At 35.1% G+C, this 22,826-nt stretch overlaps 1 protein-coding gene across 1 annotated transcript in view; it reads right to left on the reverse strand.

The window, feature by feature from the left end:
* The window catches only part of BRIP1 (BRCA1 interacting helicase 1), a 211,756-nt gene that overhangs the window by 167,529 nt on the left and 21,401 nt on the right, over nt 1-22,826 (reverse strand). Inside the window, 2 exon segments of the mRNA XM_042915344.1 lie at nt 21,639-21,758; nt 22,675-22,805. Coding sequence (XP_042771278.1) covers nt 21,639-21,758; nt 22,675-22,805 — 251 coding nt within the window.

Consider the following 22,826-nt stretch of genomic DNA (forward strand, 5'->3'; position numbering starts at 1 on the left):
AACATGTTATTATACATTTGTCCAAACCCACTGAATATACAAACACTGAGAGTGAACTGTAATATAAACTATGGACTTTGGGCACTTAGGATGCGTTGATGTAGGTTCATCAATTTTAATAAGTGTACCATTCTGGTGCAGGATGTTGATAACGGGGTGCCTATGCATGTTGGCAGGGGGCAAGGCATGTACAGTAAATCTCTGTACTTTCTCTTCAGTTTTGCTGTGCTCCTTAAACTGCTCTACAAAAATTAAATCTCAATAAAAAAAATAAAACTTGAAACATATAACTGATGATTTGAAAATGTAACAAAATACTGTATTGTTCCAAAAAGTTGCCAAAAGATGAGGATAGAAATGAAAATACAGTGGTAGAAGATTCTTATATATTATATGTGAAGTAAACTATTTTGAAGTACAATAAGATGCAAATTATAAACCTTAGAGCAACCCCAAACAAATGGTTATAGTTAAGAAAGCTAAAACATGATCAATTAATCAAAAAGAAAGCAGAAAAGGAAAGGAGAATAAGAAATAGTTGTGGCAAATAGAAAACTTACAACAACCATATTGATGATTACACTAAATGTACAATAGTGTCAAATTGGTGGGAAAAGATTCAACTATGTACAAGAAATGCATTTAAAAAAAAATTTTTTTTAATGTTTTTACTTATTTTTGAGAGAGAGAGACCGAGCACAAACAGGGGAGGGGCAGAGAGAGAGGGAGACACAGAATCAGAAACAGGCTCTAGATTCTGAGCTGTCAGCACAGAGCAACATGCAGAGCTCAAACTCATAAACTGCAAGATCATGACCTGAGCCAAAGTCAGACGCTTAACTGACTGAGCCATCCAGCTGCCCCAAAAAATGCATTTTAAATGTAAAGACACGGATGGGTTAAAAGTAAAAGGATGAAAAAAGATACACTGTGCAAACACTAAGCATAAGAAAGCTAGCTGGCTATATTAATTAGACAAGGTAGATTTAAGACTCTCCCAGTGACAGATGGCTTAACTCACCACGAAGACATCTTAAATGTGTACACAGGTAATAACAAAACTTAAGATCTAGGAGCTAAAAATTGACAGAATTGAAAGCAGCAGCAAATCCACAATTATAAGGCCCTCAGCACTCTTCTCTAATTTATAGGTAGATCAAAAAAATCAGTAAGGATATAGAAGACATAAACAACATAATAAGCCAACCTGACCTGACATTTATAGACTACTACACTGAATAAATGAGTAGTAGTCTATAAATGAATACACATACTTAGCAAGAACTCTGAGTATTTATCAACAGATCATTAAATCTAAATGAACTGAAATCATATAGAATGTTCTCTAACCCCACCAAATTAGAAAACAACATGAGAAAAATATCTGTAGAGAAAACACCTATTTAGTGTTTATTTAGACGTGTAAATAAATCCTCGGTCAGAGAAGAAATCACAAGGAAAGTTAGGGAAAAAAGTAAACTAGTATCAAAATCTGTGTGATACAGATAAACCAGTGCTTAGAGGGAAATGTAGAACTTTCAATGGCTGTCTTAGAAAGAAAACAAAAAGGTCCAAAATCAATTATGCTTAAGCCTCAAGAAGTTAAAAAAAAGAGCAAATTAAATCCGAAGTACAACAAAGGAAATAAAGATAAAAGCAGAAATCAACTTAGTAGAAAATGGAAAAATATTAGAGAAAATGGAAAAACAAAGTTGTTTTTGAGATAATACAACTTATCGACCTCTGCCTACATTGATCAAAAAGAGAAACACAAATTATAAATATCAGAAAGGAAGAGCTATCACTACAGATCCTGTATTTTTCAGAAAGGCTATTCTGAGCATTATATCAATGAATTTAAAAACTTGAATGAAATGGACAAATTTCTTGAGATGCTAATTACCAATTCAAGAAGCAACAGAAATTCTGAATAGTCCTATATTTATTTCAAGAATTAAATGTGTAAGGCACCTGGGTGGCTCAGTTGGTTAAGCGTTCAACTCTTGATTTTGCCTCAGGTCATGATCTCACAGTTCATAAGATCTAGCTAGCCCTGCAATGGGGCTCTGCACTGACAGCATGGAGCCCTGTCAGCACCCTGTCCGCATGGAGCCTGCTTGGGATTCCCTCTAGCCCTCTCTCTGCTCCTCCCCCACCATGCTCTCTATCTCAAAATAAACATTAAAAAAGAAAAATTAAGTGTGTAAGTTTTACTTACACAGAATAAGATAAAAGTCCAAGACGGCTTCACTAGCAAATTCTATCAAAAAATTAAGGAAGAAATAATATCCATACATCCCAACTCATTTTATAAGGCTAGCCTTACCCTGATATCAAAACCAAACACATTCTAAAAAATAAAGACCAATATCCTTAAGAGCACAGATGCAAAAACAGCCTTAGCAAATTTAGCAAATCAAATCCAGCAACATATTAAAAGGGTCCTACACCATGACTAAGTGGGTTTTACCACAGGAATATGAGTTTGGGTCCACAACCAAACCAATCATTATAACTCACCATATCAACAGGATATAAGAGGAAAATCCTATGATAACAATGGATGCAATAAAATTTAAAACAGAAAATTCAACATCCATTCCTTATAAAAACTTTCAGCAAACTAGGAATAGAAAAAAAACTTCCTTAACCTGATAAAAGGTAGATATAAAATACTGATGACAAATGTCATATATAATGGTAAGAAACGTGAAAGATGCTTTCCCCTCAAGATGTAAACAGGCGAGAATATCCACTCTCACTACTCCAATTCAACCCTGTACTGTATATCCTAGCCATTGGAATAAGGTAAGAAAATATGTTAAAAGTGAAACATTATTTAAAAAGTAAAATAATGTGGGGTGCCTGGGTGGTCATGATCTCACAGTTCATGGGTCCGAGACTCACGTTGGGCTCTGTGCTGATAGCTCAGAGCCTGGAGCCTGCTTGGGAATCTGTGTCTCCCTCTCTCTCTGCCCCTCCCCTGCTCATGTTCTGTCTCTGTCTCAAAAATAAATAAAACATTTAAAAAACAATTTAAGAAAGTAAAACAATGTTTACTAGAGGATGTAAATATACAATTCTGTGCACTTAAAAAGTCCCACAAAATCTCCAATACCAACTAGAACCAAAAAATCACTCAGCAAAGTTGCAGGTTACATGGTCAATACACAAAAAACAAACTCTATCTCTACGGGCACCTGGTGGCTCAGTGGGTTAAGCGTCCAGTTCTTGGTTTAGGCTCAGGTCATGATCTTGCAGTTTCATGAGTTCAAAACCGTGTCAGACTCCACACTGGTAGTGCATAGCCTGCTTAGGATTCTCAGTCTCTCTCTCTCTCTCTCTCTCTCTCTCTCTGGCCCTCCCCTACTCACACTATCTCTCTTTAAAATAAAGAAATAGGGCGCCTGGGTGGCTCAGTCGGTTGAGCGTCTGACTTCGGCTCAGGTCACAATCTCACGGTCGGTGAGTTCGAGCCCCGCGTCGGGCTCTGGGCTGATGGCTCAGAGCCTGGAGCCTGCTTCCAATTCTGTGTCTCGCTCTCTCTCTGCCCCTCCCCCACTCATGCTCTGTCTCTCTCTGTCTCAAAAATAAATAAACGTTAAAAAAAAAATTTTTTTTTAAATAAAATAAAGAAATAAACTTCAAAAAAATGAACTCTATTTCTATAATATTAACACATAACTAGAAAAGAAAATTCCAAGTGGAATCATACAATATTTGTTCTTTTGTGTCTGGCTTATTTCTGTTCAAGGTTCATCTATGTTGCAGCACATTTCAGAATTTCCTTCCTTTTTAAGGTTAAATATTCCATAGTATGTATATACCACATTTGTTTATCCATTCACGTATCAATGGACACTTGGGTTGTCTCTACTGTTTGGCTATTATTAACAATGCTGCTATGAATACTGGTGTACAAGTATCTGTTTCAGTATCTGCTTTCAATTCTTTTGGATATATACCCAGAAATGGAATTGCTGGAACATATGGTAATTCTATTTTTAACTTTTTGGAGAACTGGGAATAAGGTTTTTCAGTTAAAAATAGGAAAAGGAAGAAACTTACAATGAACCCTCTGGTACTAAAATGGAATTGTATCTATTGGTAGGAATACATAATTTTCAACACACATAAATATAAATATATAGAAGTGTAGATCTGCACACACACACGTAATTCCTAGCTCTGTCTGCTGAAAGGGCCTGGAATACCAATCGCAACAGCAATGAATAAAACTAACACCCAGAACTTGGCTTCTAAATATTATTTGCCACTAAAAGGAACCAGGGCTCCCTGGAAAAATGGCTGAATCCAAGCGTATGCCAGGGAAAAAGACCATATGATCCTGGAACACTTTGTGCCAGAAAGTAAGGAAATACTCCAAGAATGATGGATACATATCAGAAATACACAAGCAACTTGAATAAACTCCCACTTGAACATCTAAACAAATCATATAATAATGGATTATCACTCACTGAATAAAATGGGAAATCATGAGTCCATAAAGATATAAAATGAATAAATTTAATTATTTAGTGAGGACATGCTATTTATAAAGTTTCAGAGTTTCTCCCCAAAGTCTTCTTTAATTATAAAAGGAAAAAAAATAACTTTATGGTGATGACTAGCAGTCATTACATTAATCAAATTATCAAAGTAATCATCAGTAATGGAACAAAATGAAACGATTTGCCACTTGACAGAATGCAATAGGTAGAATGGTAGAATGGGAAGCACTGCTTCTGTGACATTGCTGCCAAAGATATCTAGTCTTAATCTAATTATGATAAAGTCCCAAATTGAGAGACATTCTACAAAGGCTATAATCTTGTATGAAAGTCAAGGAAAGACTAAGGAACTGTTCCAGACTGAAGAAGAGAGCAAAATGACAATTAAATGCAATGCATGATTCTGAACTGGATCCTTCTGCTGCAAAAGCTTTATTGAGATAACTGACAAAACTTTGATCTAGTTCTGAGTATTAAATAGTAAAAATGAATCAGTTTTAATTTCTTAATTTTTATGGTTTTATTGTAGTTATATAAAAGAATGTCTTTGCTTATTGGGAATAGACACATAAGTATCCGAGGGTGATGCAGCTTCGGGTCAACAACTTACTCTCAAATGGCTCCAAGGAAAAAAAAATTTATTTGTATTATACTTCCAACTTTTGTATAATTTGGTGGCTATGTCAAATCTTAAAAAGCTAAAATAAACACACAACTGCATCTACTGGCCAGAGAATTTTCCAATTAACAAAGTAGTATTCTAAAGTACAGTTATCTTTCTATATCCACTTATCCATGAGTGAAAAATTTCTATATGGCAATTATAGATTCTATTCTCACTAAATATGTACACGTGTCAGCTGGATTCGTATACATATTTCATTAAGTATTTCTACATATCAAGAAAAATAATTGTCAATCTTTCTAAAGCATTAGCCAAGTTTACTCAGTGATAAAAAATATTGGAAATTTTTGAGAATTTTCCTTTGTATTGCCACTACAGAGGTCACTATTATGTTTTCTATAAACTTGCAAAAATTTTTAATTATTGGAGCTGAAGGAAACTCCTTCAAGCAATTACTCATCCATTCTATCATCCTGTCCTTAAGTAAATTTGCAGATAAAGCAAGAGATTCACACTAATCCTGCTAACTTCTGGCCTTGCTTACCAAGATTAAAATAGCATAGGACAGGGCGCCTGGGCAGCTCGGTCAGTTAAGCATCCGACTTCAGCTCAGGTCATGATTTTTCAGTTCATGGGTTCAAGCCCTGCGTCAGGCTCTGTGCTGACAGCTTGGAACCTGCTTTGGATTCTGTCTCTCTCTCTCTCTCTCTCTCTCTCTCTCTCTCAGTCCCTCCCCTGCTCATGCTTGGTCTCCCTCAAAAATAAATGAACACAAAAAAATTTTTATATAAATAAATAATGAAAGTTAAGATAAAAAAAATAACATAGGACAAGGGTTAGTAAACTATCTTTAAAGGGTCAGAGAGTAAATATTTTGGGTTTTGTGAGCCATATATCTCTGTCCAACTACTCAACTCCAATGTTGCAGTACAAAAGCAGCCAATGACAGTATGTAAATGAACATAAACTATGTTCCCCCAAATTTATAAAAACAGGCAGCAGGTCATATTCAGCCCATGGGCTATAGTTTGCCAACTTCTGGCACAGAAGAAAGGTTACATCAAAAAAGTATTTATCAGGGGCACCTGGGTGGCTCGGTCGGTTAAGCGACCGACTTCAGCTCAGGTCATGATCTCATGGTTCGTGAGTTCGAGCCCTGCATCAGGCTCTGTGCTGACAGCGCAGAGCCTGGAGCTGCTTCAGATTTTGTGTCTCCCTCTCCCTCTGCCCCTCCCCCACTCATGCTCTGTCTCTCTCAAAAATAAATAAACATTAAAAAAAATTTTTTTAAAGTATGTATCAAAACAGACCAGTTATGATTTAGATTTTTAAAAGCCTTTTTATGACCATAATATATTAGGTGAAAAGTAAAAGCAATATACACTATAATCTAAATTTTGTAAAAAAAAAAAAAAAAAATTAAAAATAAAGTACGTGCATAATACATATTATATATATGTTTTATACACATATGTTATATAACAAAAACGGCCACAAATTCTTCCCATCTCTATATGGAAGCCCCTTTGCAAGGTCACTTTATAGGTCTTCCACCCAAGAAATGAACTCCACCACTTTAATCTGGGTTTGGCCATGTGATTTGCTTTGGTGACTAAGACATTAGCAAACATGACACAGAGACTCAAAAGGCATTTGCACACTGGGGTTTGCTCTCTTGCTGCTTCTGGAACCCTGGGGCCACCACATACAAAGCTAAGATTAGATGATGAGAGATATCCACCAGTCTCAACCAACTGCCAACCAACCCCCAACAAAGAGTTGCTTAGCTGACCTGCAGTTGACCTGCAGCTGAACATAGATGCATGAGTGGCCCAGCTGAGATCAGCAGAAGAAATGCCCAGCTGAGCCCAGCCTAAATTGCTGATCCCCAGAATAGTGAGCCAAATAAATGGTTGGTTTATTACATAGTAATGGGTAACTAATTGTGTGTGTGTGTATGTGTGTGTGTTAAGAATAGATAGCAAGTAAAATATCAGGGCTGATACTAAGGAAATAGTTGAATTAAAGATTCATGTTAATAATTTTTTTTGTTTTGTTTTGGTTTTATTTTGGTTTTGTGTGTGTGTGTGTTTTAATTTTTTTAATGTTTATTTATTTATTTAAATATATGAAACTTACTGTCAAATTAGTTTCCATACAACACCCAGTGCTCATCCCAAAAGATGCCCTCTTCAATGCCCATCACCCACCCTCCCCTCCCTCCCACCCCCCATCAACCCTCAGTTTGTTCTCAGTTTTTAAGAGTCTCTTATGCTTTGGCTCTCTCTCCCACTCTAACCTCTTTTTTTTTTTTTTAATAATTTAAGTACACATTTATTTTGGTGTTTTCCAAATTTTCACTAAAGAACAGATAATACCTTTATTTCAAAAAACTTCAATGTCATTAAAAAACACATAATTCAACATGAAATGAAAAGTATAATGATGAAAAGTAAATGAAAATGAAAAGTATTTTTCATAATTTCCACTAAATACTGAGAGTCCAAATATATGGACATTCCTGACCAGATGCATTTGAATGAGCTGACAGATTTTACATTCTATCAAAGCTCGGGGATAAATAGTTACAGTTATATAGAAAACTAAGCAAATGACAAGACAAATATTAGTAGTGAAAAAAATAAAACCTAGTTTGGGGAAGAACTGTAATCATAGTAGAAAACTGGCTATGTTTTTCATGATATTTATGTAATTACAATAATGTAAACACTAACTGTAAGGCTTAAGGCGGACAAGTAATGGGACAATCTAGAAAGGGTACCAGGAAGGCAAGAGAAGGTATCTAAAACCAAAAATTCAAGAAAAAAGCAGTACATATGTTATTCTTTAAAAAATAAATAAATACCCAAGTATTTAATAAGTAAAATGATTAAAATTATTGACTTCAAATAGTAGGAATTGGACCACAGCAACTTCTTACTCAACACATCTCCAGAGGCAAGGGACACAAAAGCAAACATGAACTATTGGGACCTCATCAAAATAAAAAGCTTCTGCACAGCAAAGGAAACAATCAGCAGAACTAAAAGGCAACCAACGGAATGGGAGAAGACATTTGCAAACGACATATCAGATAAAGGATTACTATCCAAAATCTATAAAGAACTTATCAAACTCAACACCCAAAATACAAATAATCCAGTGAAGAAATGGGCAAAAGACATGAATAGACACTTCTCCAAAGAAGACATCCAGATGGCCAACCAACACACGAAAAAATGCTCAATGTCACTCATCATCAGGGAAATACAAATCAAAACCACAATGAGATACCACCTCACACCTGTCAGAATGGCAGACATTAACAACTCAGGCAACAACAGACGTTGGCGAGGATGTGGAGAAAGAGGATCTCTTTTGCACTGCTGGTGGGAATGCAAGCTGGTACAGCCACTCTGGAAAACAGTATGGAGGTTCCTCCAAAAACTAAAAATAGAACTACCCTACGACCCAGCAATTGCATTGATCCACGGGATACAGGCATTGATCCACGGGATACAGGTGTGCTGTTTCGAAAGGGCACATGCACCCCCATGTTTATAGCAGCACTATCAACAATAGACAAAGCATGGAAAGAGCCCAAATGTCCATCGATGGATGAATGGATAAAGAAGATGTGATGTATAACACACACACACACACACACACACACACACACACACACACACACACAGAGGAGTATTACTTGGCAATCAAAAAGAATGAAATCTTGCCACTTGCAACAACGTGGATGGAACTAGAGGGTATTATGCTAATCAAAATTAGTCAGAAAAAGACAAATATCATATGACTTCACTCATGTAAGGAATTTAAGATACAAAACAGATGAACATAAGGGAAGGGAAGCAAAAATAATAAAAAACAGGGAGAAGAACAAAAACATAAGAGGTTCTTAAATATGGAGAACAAACAGAGGGTTACTGGAGGGGTTGTAGGAGGGGGGATGGGGTAAATGGGTAAGGGGCATTAAGGAATCTACTCCTGAAATCATTGTTGCACTATATGCTAATTAATTCGGACGTAAATATAAAAAAATAAATTAAATAAAAATTTTTAAAAAAATAGTAGGAATTGGAGAATAGAAATAGGCATTTGTTCAATGCCATATCTTTGACTCTAACTACATACATATGCACATACTTTGAAAGTATAAAAAAAGTAAAAGTATAAAATTTAAAGAGAAAAACAGTCTAGGAACCAATCCAAGTATATATAACAATTTAGTGTACGATTATGACAAATCTTTATATCAGGAAAAATTATTCTCTAATTGACACTGGGACAACTGATCATCCACTTAGAAAAGCATACAATTAGAGCATCAACTCATACATATACAAAAATAAATCCTATAAATAAAAAAGTTAAATGTTAAAAAAAATTTTAACTATACTGAATTATGAAAAATGTATATTACTCACAATTTTTTAAAATTTTAGTTTAAAACTCTTGAGTAGATAAAATACACAAAATATTTAAGATAATTTAATATTTCTCTAACTACAGATTAACTGTTTAAAAGCAGATATTTAACACCAGACATATTGAATAATATCATCTATTTTCTCTTGCACAGTGACTTGGGTTTTTTCCTCACCAGCCAAGAAAAAAAAATTACCCAGCCATTCCTTTTCCCTCTCTTTTCCCCATTTATAATCAATGAATCTATTTGTACTCAATTTTAGAGCTAGGCTCAAGTCATGCTTCCATCATTTACATACTCAAACAGTCTGATATCTTTGGGCTTGAATTTTCTTACATATAAAATGAGTCTAGTATCTACTCAACTTTCTTCACAGTGCTAATGAAAGGATTACATAAGAGAACATATAAATTGCCTGGCACAAATATATATTCCAAAAAGCTATCACATTATCATTATTATTAACCCTTTAAGAAATATAGGTTATTAAGCATCTGGCATATCATAGGTTTCAAAATTTTTGTTGCCTTGAATAAATTATACTCAAATTGGTAATTTTAACAACTTGTTCTTACAGCAACTAGAGAAATCAAAAGGTGTTTCCAATCTCTTGTTTATATTAAGCACCAATGTACCTCTTGTTCCCTGAAGTCATTGTTTGATCTCTTATTTTTGTGTGCTAGTACCTAAAACACTACCACCAAAATGTACTGCAGAAGACAAAAAAACATTTTAAAACCTGCTTTAAGTCTCCTCTATTTAACAGTACTGTCACACCTCCTTTAGTACATGGATCTGAGTAAAACTTGTAAGCTACAGAAACCATGATAAATCATGCACTTTCTCAACTTTGGCCATTTTTTCATTCATTTATTAAACAAATGTGAAAGTACCTACTAGGTGCAGGTCCTGTGCCAGATGCTGGTTATTAAAAAGGCAGTAAGGGAGACATAACACTTGTTCTTATGGACAGCCTGGCAAGGAGGCAAATAAAACAGTTAAACCTACAAATAAAATATATTATTATAAACTTCAGGAAACATTGTAAAGAAAAGGACAGGGTATTGAGAGACAGACTAAAAGAGGAACTAATGTTAAATTAATTACTTGTATGGTACTGAATATAATATAGCCTATTACAGTACAGAAAAGCACTTTCACCTAAGTTCATCTGGAAGAGTTTATTCACAGGCAGAATAATGAGGAGGCTGAGAGAATCAATTCTAGGCCAGACTAAGTTTTAAACCAGAGTCTACTCATCAGCTTTGTGACATGACCAAGCTACTTAAATTCTCTATGCCTCAATTTCTACATCTGTAATTGGGGAAAATACCAATACCTCTCTCAAAGGGCTATTGTAAGGATTAAGTTAAATTCTTTCATTTTATTTTGAAAATTATCAAATCCACAGAAAAGTTAAAAGAAATTACAATAGGCGTTACCTCACATGAACCTGTATTTACCAGGTGAATTAATATTTCTAGAATGTTTAGAAGAGTTTCTGGCACATAGTAAGCAAGCATTGTATCACTACATAAGCAGTATATTAAAAGTAAATTAAACTGTGAGAAAATGACTTGTAACATACTTTCAGAGAAAACGGGCCATTTTCTGCTGAGATCCTAGAAAATATCTTAAATTTTAAAGGGAGAGTGGGGGAGAGAGAGAGAGAGAGAGAGAGGGAAAGACAGAGACAAAAGAGGAAAAAAAGGAGAAAATATCCCAAGGTTTGCCCAATGTCAACTTTATCGGAAGGTCAACAGCGCACTCTACTGGACCCACATCTCTTCTACACACTAGGCAAAAGTAATAAATAAATGCTACTGCTACACTAAATCAAAAAATGTAACTACTTTTATAAAAGTATATAGCCAATGTAAGCCTTTATTTAATGAAGAAATAAAAATCATATATAAGCATAAGAATGAGTCTATAATAATACCTCACCTAGGAGTGCCTGGCTGGTTCAGTTCAGTGGAGCATGAGACTCTCGATCTCAGGGTTATAAAAAAAAACAAAAAACAAAAAAAAACCCACCTCACCTATTGTGAAAATTTACTGAAAGTGAAGAGAATATAAATAAATTCTTAAGAAAATGATTATGAATGGTGGAATAAAGTAAAATCAGAACGGTAACACTCTACTAAAAAACAATGTTTCTCTTAATTTATTTTGACGTGAGAGACTAATGCTTTACTAGATCTCTGATGTATGAATTATCAGTATAAACGAAAGAATCTAAAATGTAAGGAAAGAGAATAAACAGTGGACAATGGATGGTAATTATAAAAGAGAGGAAATATTGACACCATTTTCTGACTTGAAGAGAGAGTGAGTATACTTGAGATGACAGGATGGTAAAAAGACAACTATCCAATTCTCTAATCAACAGGCTGGAAACTAAATTATTTTAATGAAAACTAAGAAAATTTTAGAAGAAAACTTAAAAAGTTTAATGTCAAGTTTAGATAAAAAGAGAAATAATTACACTAATTTATCATTTCATTTATGAAGGAGTTTTTCAAAAAAATATAACTATGGATTTTAAAAGTATAAAGACTATAATATTTACATTTTTTAGGAATAAGAGAACTAAACCATTAATTTATGAATACAAATATAACTATCCTTCCAAAAATAAGTTGTCTTTGCTAATACCATCTTATAAGAGCCAAAACAGAAGAAGCATCCTTAGAATTTAGAAGTGTTAGAGCTAAAAGCAATATAAGGTATATAAAATCTAGTTCCACTTTCTTTTTCCTCCCATTTGAAGGAACAGGTCCTAAAAAGATATGTTACTTACCCAAGTCTCTCAATTTAGCTTATTTAAGATGTTTAGATTATCTAGATTAAAATATGATATACAAAATGTGAGGCATATCATCTATCCACTAGGAAAAGTTCTAAAATATGGACTGCATTTAGAAAAATACTTTATCTAAAGTTTTGGTGATAAAATAATTTCAGAAACTGCTATACAATAAATATTAAATCCTATGAAACTATATATTTTTCTTCCACGTCTTTATGAAATCATGTATTCCAAAATTTATAGAAAATACTTTTGTGATTTATAATAAGCCATGTAGCAAAGATTATGAAATGTTATACAATGGTGAAAAAAAACAATCTCTTCAATATTTGGTGCTGGGAAAAATGAACGGTAATATGCAAAAGAATGAAACACAATCATCATCTTAGACCATACTCAAATATCAACTTAAAATAGATTATAGACTTGAACATAAGACCTGAAATCATAAAACTCCTAGAAGAAAACATAGGTTAGTAAGCTCCTGTGTCAGGTCTTAGCAATGATTTTTTTAATCTGACACCAAAAGCAAAAGCAACAAAACAAAAATAAGCAAGTGTGACTATATCAAACTAAAACGCTTCTGCACAGTAAAGAAAACCACCAGCAAAATGAAAAGGCAACATACTAAACAGGAAGAATTATTTGCAAACCAAATGTCCGATAAGAGGCTAAAACCCAAAATATACAAAGAACTCATATGACTCAATAGCAAAAAAAAAAAAAATCCAATTTAAAAATGGGCAAAAGATCTGAGAAAAGATATACAGATGGCCAACAGGTATATAAGGAGGTACTCAACATCAGTAACCATCTGGTAAATGCAAATCAAAACCACAGTGAGCTCTTACTTCACACCTGTTAGAATGACTATTATCAAAAAGACAAGAAATAACAAATGTTGGTGAGGATGTGTGACAAAAGGAAACCTTGTGCACTTTTGGTGGGAATGTAAATTAGTGTAGCCACTATGGAAAACAGTACAGATATTACTAAAAAATTTAAAACATAACATATGATCCAGCAATTCCATGTCTGGGTACTGGTCCAAAGAAAATAAAATCACTAACTCAAAAAGATACAGGTACCCTTGTGTTCACTGCAACATTACTTATCATCGCTGAGATATGGAAACAATCTAAGTATCCATCATTGGATGAATGGATAAAGAAAATGTGGTATATATAATTATATACAATGGGTTATTCAGCCATAAAAAAGAATGAAATCTTGTAATTTGCAACAACATGGATGGACAGACTTCAAGGACATTATACTAAGTGAATTAAGTCAGAGAAAGACAAGTACCATATGCTCTCACTTATATGTGAAATCTAAAAAAAATAAAAATACACAAAAAAAAACATGCTCATAGATACAGAGAAGAGACTGGCAGTTGCCAGAGGTAGGGGAGTGGTGTGGGAGAAATGGGTGAAGGCATAAACTTCCAGTTATAAAATAAATCATACACCAATAATGAAGCAACAGAAAGAGAAATTAAGGAATCGATTCCATTTACAATTGCACCAAAACCCATAAAATACTAGGAATAAATCTAACCAAAGAGGTGAAAAATCTATACACTGAGAACTATAGAAAGCTTATGAAAGAAACTGAAAACGACACAAAAAAATGGAAAAATATTCCACGCTCCTGGATAGGAAGAACAAATATTGCTAAAATGTCAATACCACCCAAACCAATCTACATATTCAATGCAATCCTTATCAAAATAACACCAGCATTCTTCACAGAGCTAGAACAAAGAATCCTAAAATTTGTATGGAACCAGAAAAGACCCTGAATAGCCAAAGCAATCTTGAAAAAGAAAACCAAAGCTGGAGGCATCACAATCCCAGACTTCAAGATGTATTACAAAGCTGTAGCCATCAAGACAGTATGATACTGGCACAAAAACAGATACTCCGATCAACGGAAGAGAATAGAGAACCCAAAAATGGATCTACAAATGTATGGCCAACTAATCTTCGACAAAGCAGGAAAGAATATCCAATGAAATAAAGACAGTCTCTTCAGCAAGTGGCACTGGGAAAACTGGACAGCAACATGCAAAAAAATGAACCTGGACCACTTTCGTACACCATACACAAAAATAAACTCAACATAGACGAAAGACCTAAATAAATGTAAGACAGGAAGCCATCAAAATCCTCGAGGAGAAAGCAGGCAAAAATCTCTTTGACCTTGGCTGCAACTTCTTACTCAACACATCTCCAGAGGCAAGGGACACAAAAGCAAACATGAACTATTGGGACCTCATCAAAATAAAAAGCTTCTGCACAGCAAAGGAAACAATCAGCAGAACTAAAAGGCAACCAACGGAATGGGAGAAGACATTTGCAAACGACATATCAGATAAAGGATTACTATCCAAAATCTATAAAGAACTTATCAAACTCAACACCCAAAATACAAATAATCCAGTGAAGAAATGGGCAAAAGACATGAATAGACACTTCTCCAAAGAAGACATCCAGATGGCCAACCAACACACGAAAAAATGCTCAATGTCACTCATCATCAGGGAAATACAAATCAAAACCACAATGAGATACCACCTCACACCTGTCAGAATGGCAGACATTAACAACTCAGGCAACAACAGATGTTGGCAAGGCTATGGAGAAAGAGGATCTCTTTTGCATTGCTGGTAGGAATGCAAACTGGTGCAGCCACTCTGGAAAACAGTATGGAGGTTTCTCAAAAAATTAAAAATAGAACTACCTTATGACCCAGCAATTGCACTACTAGGTATTTATCCAAGGGATACAGGTGTGCTGTTTCGAAGGGGCACACACACACCCATGTTTATAGCAGCACTATCAACAATAGCCAGAGTATGGAAAGAGCCCATATGTCCATCAATGGATAAATGGATAAAGAAGATGTGGTATATATACATATATGTATACATACACACACACACACACACACACACACACACACACACACACAGTGGAGTATTACTCGGCAATCACAAAGAATGAAATCTTGCCACTTGCAACAACGTGGATGGAACTAGAGGGTATTATGCTAATCAAAATTAGTCAGAGAAAGACAAATATCATATGACTTCACTCATGTAAGGAATTTAAGATACAAAACAGATGAACATAAGGGAAGGGAAGCAAAAATAATATAAAAACAGGGAAGGGAAGAAAACATATGAGACTCTTAAATATAGAAAGTAAACAGAGGGTTGCTGGAGGGATTGTGGGTATGGGGTAAATGGGTAAGGGGCATTAAGGAATCTACTCCTGAAATCATTGTTGCACTATATGCTAACTTGGATGTAAATTTAAAAATTAATTAATTAAATTAAACTAAATATGTCATGAAGATGTAAAATAGCACTTTGACCATGGTTTATATCTGAAAGTTGCTAAAAGAGCAAATCTTTAAAGTTCTTATCACAAGAAAAAAAAAAATCTTTGTAATTATAAAAGGTGACAGATGTTAACTAGACTTATTGTGATCATTTCATAGTGTATACAAATATCGAATCATGTTGCACACTTGAAAACAATGTCAATTATACCTCTATTAAAAAGAAAAAAAAGAGAGAGAGGAGGAAATGCTTCTGTACCAGAAGTAAAGTAAGTTTCTTCTTTTTTTTTTTTTAACGTTTATTTATTTTGAGAGAGAACAAGAGAGAGAGTTTGTGCGTGGGGAAGGGGCAAAGAGGGAGGGGAGAGGTTCCCAAGCAGGCTCCATGCTGTCAGTGTGGAGCCCAACAAGGAGCTCGAACCTGCAAACTGGGAGATCATGACTGAACCGCAACCAAGATTCGGACGCTCAATCGACTAAGCCACCCAGGCACCCTGCAAAGTAAGTTTCTAACAGGAAAAACAAAAAAAACTTCTATACTCAAAGATTCCTTTCTTTAAATAAACTACCTCTACTCATAGCCCCATTATTCTTTTTCACATCCATGGAAACGATTAGCTTGAGAAAATGCTTTTGAAAAACTAGATATGTTACCTAGTGCTAAATGTCTATGAGATTACACTAAAAATGCTACCATCCACTTTTAAAATTAAAATGACAGTTAAAACACACAAATTTATATATTTTCTTAACAATTTACTAAAATACAAAAAGATTAACTACAATTTTATATTTTGTACTGAGTATGATTCTATCGTAACTGCTTATTCTAATATTGTTAGGAAGAAAAAAGTATTGAAAATATAGATCATTTTACCTAAGTATTTGTGACCTTCTCCCTAATCATTCAGAAACTACCTAAAATTACTTTATACCTTTATGTTTTTGACTCCAGACTACAAAAAAAGAATATTAGAGCTCAACCACATGGTCTTTCTGTATTTGCAAAAGTACTCTGGTGATGATCAATTTACTTTATCTATGTTGAATATGCCATACTTGGCATATACCACTTATGTCTTCTTACAAACAAAAGTTCTATGTCACATTAGTGAAATGTTATCATTTTAGTTACCAGATTTGAGAAATTTAGTTTAACAAATCTTTAAAGTTATAAAAAATTATCAGAAAACCATACCTTTAATCTTGTAAGTAATGTATCACCCACCTATAAAAATTATCCCATTTCTACAGTAATATAGTTATACTACCTACAGCCAAGGAAAAAAACTTATAAATTCTGGTTTAAAATATAACCGATATGGGGCACCTGGGTAGCTCAATCAGTTAAGCATCCGACTTCGGCTCAAGTCCTGATCTCACTGTTCATGGGTTTAAGCTTCACAATGGGCTCTGCGCTGACAGCGTGGAGCCTGGAGTCTGCTTCTGATTGTCCCCCCTCTCTCTCAAAAATAAACACATAAACCTTAAAAATATAACCAATATAAAGATAGGGATATACAGGTATAAATGCAATTATACTTTACCACTAAGAAGACCATAATAAATGATCAACATAGTACATAACCAAAAGGAGAAATTGATCAAAGCACTTAGCTAAAAATTAAGGTATCCAGCCAGGAATTCTGCTTATGGTCACATGGTCTAGACTCTAAACAGGTTTAGCCATAGACATCCTTACCAGATATTAAAAGAATATGTTACTTAATTATAAATCTAATTCCTCAAAATTAGTATCAAGCGATACTATATATTTTAGCAGCATTTAAAGATAACTATATATATTTGATATTAATCAATATTATATAATACCTTTAGTAGCAGCACACAAATACGGAGCCTTTTGCTGCTACTATTATTGCTACTGCTGCTACTTCTGCTACCACTTACCACTTAATAAGCTCTAAAATATGCTAAGTATACTCTAATCACTTTATAAGCAATTTTTTAATGTTTATTTTTGAGAGAGATAGTGTGAGTGGGGGAGGGGCAGAGAGAGAGGGAGGCAGAATCTGAAACAGGCTCCAGTCTCCGGGTTGTCAGCACAGAGCCCAACACCAGGCTTGAACCCACGGACCACAAGATCGTGACCTGAGCCACCCAGGCGCCCTTACTCTTACCACTTTATAAATATTTACCTGTTTAACCCTCCTAACAGCCCTGTGAGAGAGGTACTATTACTAGCCCTGTTCAACAAATGGAGAAACTGAAGTAAAAATAGCTCACAGTAGAAAAACTTAATCAAGATTACATAGGTGTAAAGAGCAGAGTTGTGATTAAAACCCAGGTAGTCTGATTCAAGCTCATTCTCTTAACCAATAAAAACAAAACGAAATTTAAAAATCCACTTCTCTAATTTTAATTATTACCAATCACAGCTTATCCTATACTTGATTTCTTTATTCTTGAGGCTTCTACATAATGTTTCTTTCCTTTATATTGATATTAGAATCCTGCTTATAGGACTCCAGGATTTCTGAGAGGCATTTTAGAGAGAATGTAAAATAAAGTGATCAGAGCATTTGCCAGAGTATCATACTGTTTAGGTAGGATTTAGCTCTAGTATTTGCCAGTCTGTGACCTTAAGCAAAGTACTTAATTCTCAGAGTATCCTTATCTATAAAATGGGAATAACAATAATAACTGCCTATGCCATTGTAAGAATTAGAGAAGATTCTAACTAACAACTATTTATCAGGCAACTAATATACACCATATGCTATTCTAGGTACTAGGGATACTTACGAAAAAGACTGACATTACATTCTAACAGCACAGATAGATAATAAACAGGTAAATAAATAAATTCAAACGGTAAGAGCTATGAAGAAAATAAGGCACTGTGAAAGAAAATGAGGTAGAAAACATTGGCAGAGGCAAACACACAGTATATATTATTATTGACAATTTAACATTAAAGGCTCCTAAGATGACTTTTCCCCATTTAGTATTTTTAAGAATTTAAAGGAAGATTCTTTGAGGGCAGGGAATATAGTTTTCATTCACTCAGTCTTTAACTAGGTTCCTAGCACAAAGCTAGGTACTTGGAACATAAAGATGAATGTAACAGTCACAGCCTTCAAGGAGGTCTCAACATACTAGAAAACCTGGTGTTGTCCTTAATGGAACTTAGAGCCTTGTAAAGAAGATAGTAAGAGTAAGGTAAGTGTTAAAAACCGAAAAGTACAAGGAACATTCCAGATGGGAATCTAACTCCAAATTGGGGATGTCAAAGGCAGCTTCCTGAAGAATTAGCAGGAGCTGGTTAAAAAAAAAAAAAAAGAGGAAGAAGGAGAAAGCGCAAAAGAAAATAAAGTTTATAGAGGACTTGTGATTGTACAGATAAACAGGAAGCCTTATAAGCCATCTAAAGACTTCTAGGGGTGCCTCGGTGACTGAGTCAGTTAAGTGTCTGACTTAGGCTCGGGTCATGATCTCACAGTTTGTGGGTTTGAGCCCCATGTCGGGCTCTGTGCTGACAGCTCAGAGCCTGGAACCTGCTTCGGATTCTGTGTCTCCTTCTCTCTCTGCCCCTCACGTGTTTGCTCACTTGCTCTTTCTCTCTCTTGTTCTCTCTCAAAAATAAATAAAACATTAAAAAAATAAAATAAAATAAGGACTTCTAGAATTTGTCCCCAGAGTCAATGAGTTTTTTCATCTCCTCCCTGAAAAATTAAAAGTACAGACAGAACATATGAAACAATAGTTTTTAAGATATAGGATTTCAGGTAAGAAAGAGTGATCCCTGAAAGATAGGAAATAAATGCAATAGGTCCTATAATCGCCTAGGCTTACTGCCTTGAGAGTTTCTAGGCTGTGCCATGGGGAGGGGGAACCAAGATATAGCCCAGCAAACCTGAATTGAAGAGACTCTGCTCTTCAGTCCAGAAAAATGGAAAGACTAAAGTTCACAGGGAAGAATATTAAAGTGGAGATAGCTGCACAAAGAATGAATCCCAGAGATCTGCAGACAGACCTCTCAAATATCTAGCAGGGTATTAGTCAGCATATGTGAGTGAGTAAACAATCCAAGAGAGCAGAAAGAATCACCCTAAATGATGAGGCACTCACACAGGGCATGGAACAGTGCCTGTTCCCACCAGCCAGACTAGAAAACCTAACAATTCATAGAGCATTAGGTAGAGGACTCAGAAGGAGCTAGCCTCTACTGAGGTAACCCACAACTAAACCCTGCTCAGATCCCACCTAACAAATCCTAGAAGCAGATTAAAAGCATCAAGTTGATTCCCTGTAACTTAACTGTATCTCAGAATAAAATTCAAGAGTATTTATAGAAATATAACAACACCCAGCACCCAGCAGGTAAAATTCACAACATCTGAAATTTAATTTAAAAAATTTTTAATTAAAAAAAAGGCACAATTCCATTTATATAAAACTATGGATATGAAAACTAATCTACAGTGACTGAAAAAAAAAAACTCTAGAGTTGCCTGGAGGTGGAGGGATGGGGTAGAAAAGGTCCACTGGTCTATCTTGCACTTAGGATGGATCTTTTCCAGGTATCATTTCATAATATCATGCACAGGCCATTTAGAAAATATGTGGTTCACTGATTTTACAGATCTTATAAATGGTAATACATTTCATTATATAATATCAAAAAGTCACACTGTATATCACCACCAATATCATTAGGAAAGTCTACAAGTACCATAAACTGCCAAGTTCACAGTGGTATATACAGTTTTTCAAAATTCTGATTTTCAATCAAATTTTATCAGGCTTACTTTATTTCAAGAATTGCCATAGTTTATCTGTCAGTCATTCTTTCAAGTAAAAATAATGTTCCATGAAAAATGTGGCTAGTTCAGCTAACAATTCAAACTATTCTACAAGTGCTTTTCCTCAAGATAATCATCCTATTCTGCATGCAAAATGTTTTGAGTACTGCTCACTTCTTCACACAGAATGTTAAAAAAGCTCAAGGGCTGAGTTAATAAAATTAGTAATTTTTACTGCTTCATCAAGGATATTCTCAGGTGAAACTGGCTTTTGTTAACTGTTCATTAATGAAGAAAACTACTATGCGGGGGGAGGGGGGTAGTGCCTGGGTGGCTCAGTCAGTTAAGCATCTGGGTCTTTCGGCTCAAGTCATGATCTCACATTTCATGAGATTGAGTCCCACATCAGCTCAGGTCCTGATCTTGAGGTTCGTGGGGCCCTGCCTCAGGTTCCATGCTGACAGCACAGAACCTGCTTGGGGATTCTCTCTCTCCCTCTCTCTCTATCCCTCCCTCGCTTGCACACACTCTAAGTAAATAAATAAACTGAAAAAAAAAAAAAATGAAAAAAAAAAAGATTGGTATCACTTTTTTAAAGTACGATCTATGCCCAGTGCAGAGCCCAACATGGGGCGTGAACTCAAAACCCTGAGATCAAGACCTGAGCTAAGATCAAGTTAGACGCTTAATCAACTGAGCCACCAGGTGCCCCTTATAAAAGGCAAATAACATATTATTACTATGAAAATACTTTTTACCTCACACACTGCCTGAGAAAAAATGTCAGTAATCTCCAAAACTCCCTAGACTACTCCTTAAGAACTGCCTGCCCAAAGGACACTGAAAGAATTATAGGGAAGTATAGTACACAACATTAGAATATACAAGAGAAAAATAACCTTTCAGATTTCTTTCTAGTCCAATTCTCTCATTCTATAAATGAGGAAAGTGGGGCACAAAGAAAATAGGGTTTCCTATCTCAGACATTAGTAGCAGAGATGTGACAGCACTTCGAGGACTTCTGAGTTGTTTTCTACTATTCTTTGCATTATACTATTCCTTAAAAAAAAAAGGAGTTTAGCAAATTCCACATTTTCCTTCTTTACTGAACAATGGCATAAATACATACATTTTGTGGAGAAAAGGAGTTTATCTTTCCTAATGGAGAGTTGAGTTTTGTGGTCTTTCCTGAAGCAACTTTTGCATCCAAATCACGCACTTCCTTTTCAAAACAATGACGCTTTCTTATCTGTTAACACAGAACCAAAATGAAGTTTAATGCAAACTCAAAGTCTGAGCAGGCAAGTTGTTCCTGAAGGTCAAAAGTAGTTTTTCTATATGTGTTAAGCATAAAAAAAAAAAAAAAAAGATGACTCTTTCTAACTGGAAATAATAAAATAATTTTTAAATATACAGGGGCACCTGGGTGGCTCAGTCGGTTAAGCGTCCAACTTCGGCTCAGGCCATGCTCTCACGTTTGTGAATTCGAGCCCCACATCAAGCTGTGTGCTGACAGCTTGCTCAGAGCCTGGAGCCCGCTCCGGATTCTGTTTCCCTTTCTCTCTGCCCCTCCCCCGCTCACACTCTGTCTCTGTCTCTTTCAAAAATAAACAAAATTTGGGGCGCCTGGGTGGCTCAGTCGGTTAAGCGGCCGACTTCGGCTCAGGTCATGATCTCACGGTCCGTGAGTTAGAACCCCGCGTCGGGCTCTGTGCTGACAGCTCAGAGCCTGGATCCTGTTTCGGATTCTGTGTCTCCCTCTCTCTGACCCTCCCCCGTTCATGCTCTGTCTCTGTCTCAAAAATAAATAAATGTTAAAAAAAAATTAAAAAAATAAATAACCATTAAAAAAATAAAAAATAAAAAAAATTAAAAGTACAAAGTAGCTATATTACCAATTTATACCTTAAGTAAATATTTAACTGTCTAATTCCTCATATATAGGAAAGCACCATGTACTTTAAAGACATATTATCAATAATGTATTATAATGACACTCTTTTCAATGAGTAATATTATAAAATGAAGTTACAATATTTTATCCTTTAATTTACATCTATGATACGACCCAAGTAAATTGCACAAGGGCCAATGAAAACTTGATTGATACTTGACTACCTTGTGCAGCTCTAATGGTACTATTTCACTGCCAATAAATTGTTTACCTGCTGTGTAGTTTCTAAGGGTCGAATTCTTTTCTTCTCTACTTGAAAATCATCATTTTCATCTCTTTTTATGGAAGCCTGTTTCTTGGCAGATAGCTTTGCAGCCAACGTAGTTTTTTCAGGAGAGTCTTCTACAAGAAGTCATAAAAAAT

The sequence above is a fragment of the Panthera leo genome, chromosome E1, assembly GCF_018350215.1.
Source record: "Panthera leo isolate Ple1 chromosome E1, P.leo_Ple1_pat1.1, whole genome shotgun sequence".
In the NCBI taxonomy this organism is placed as follows: domain Eukaryota; kingdom Metazoa; phylum Chordata; class Mammalia; order Carnivora; family Felidae; genus Panthera; species Panthera leo.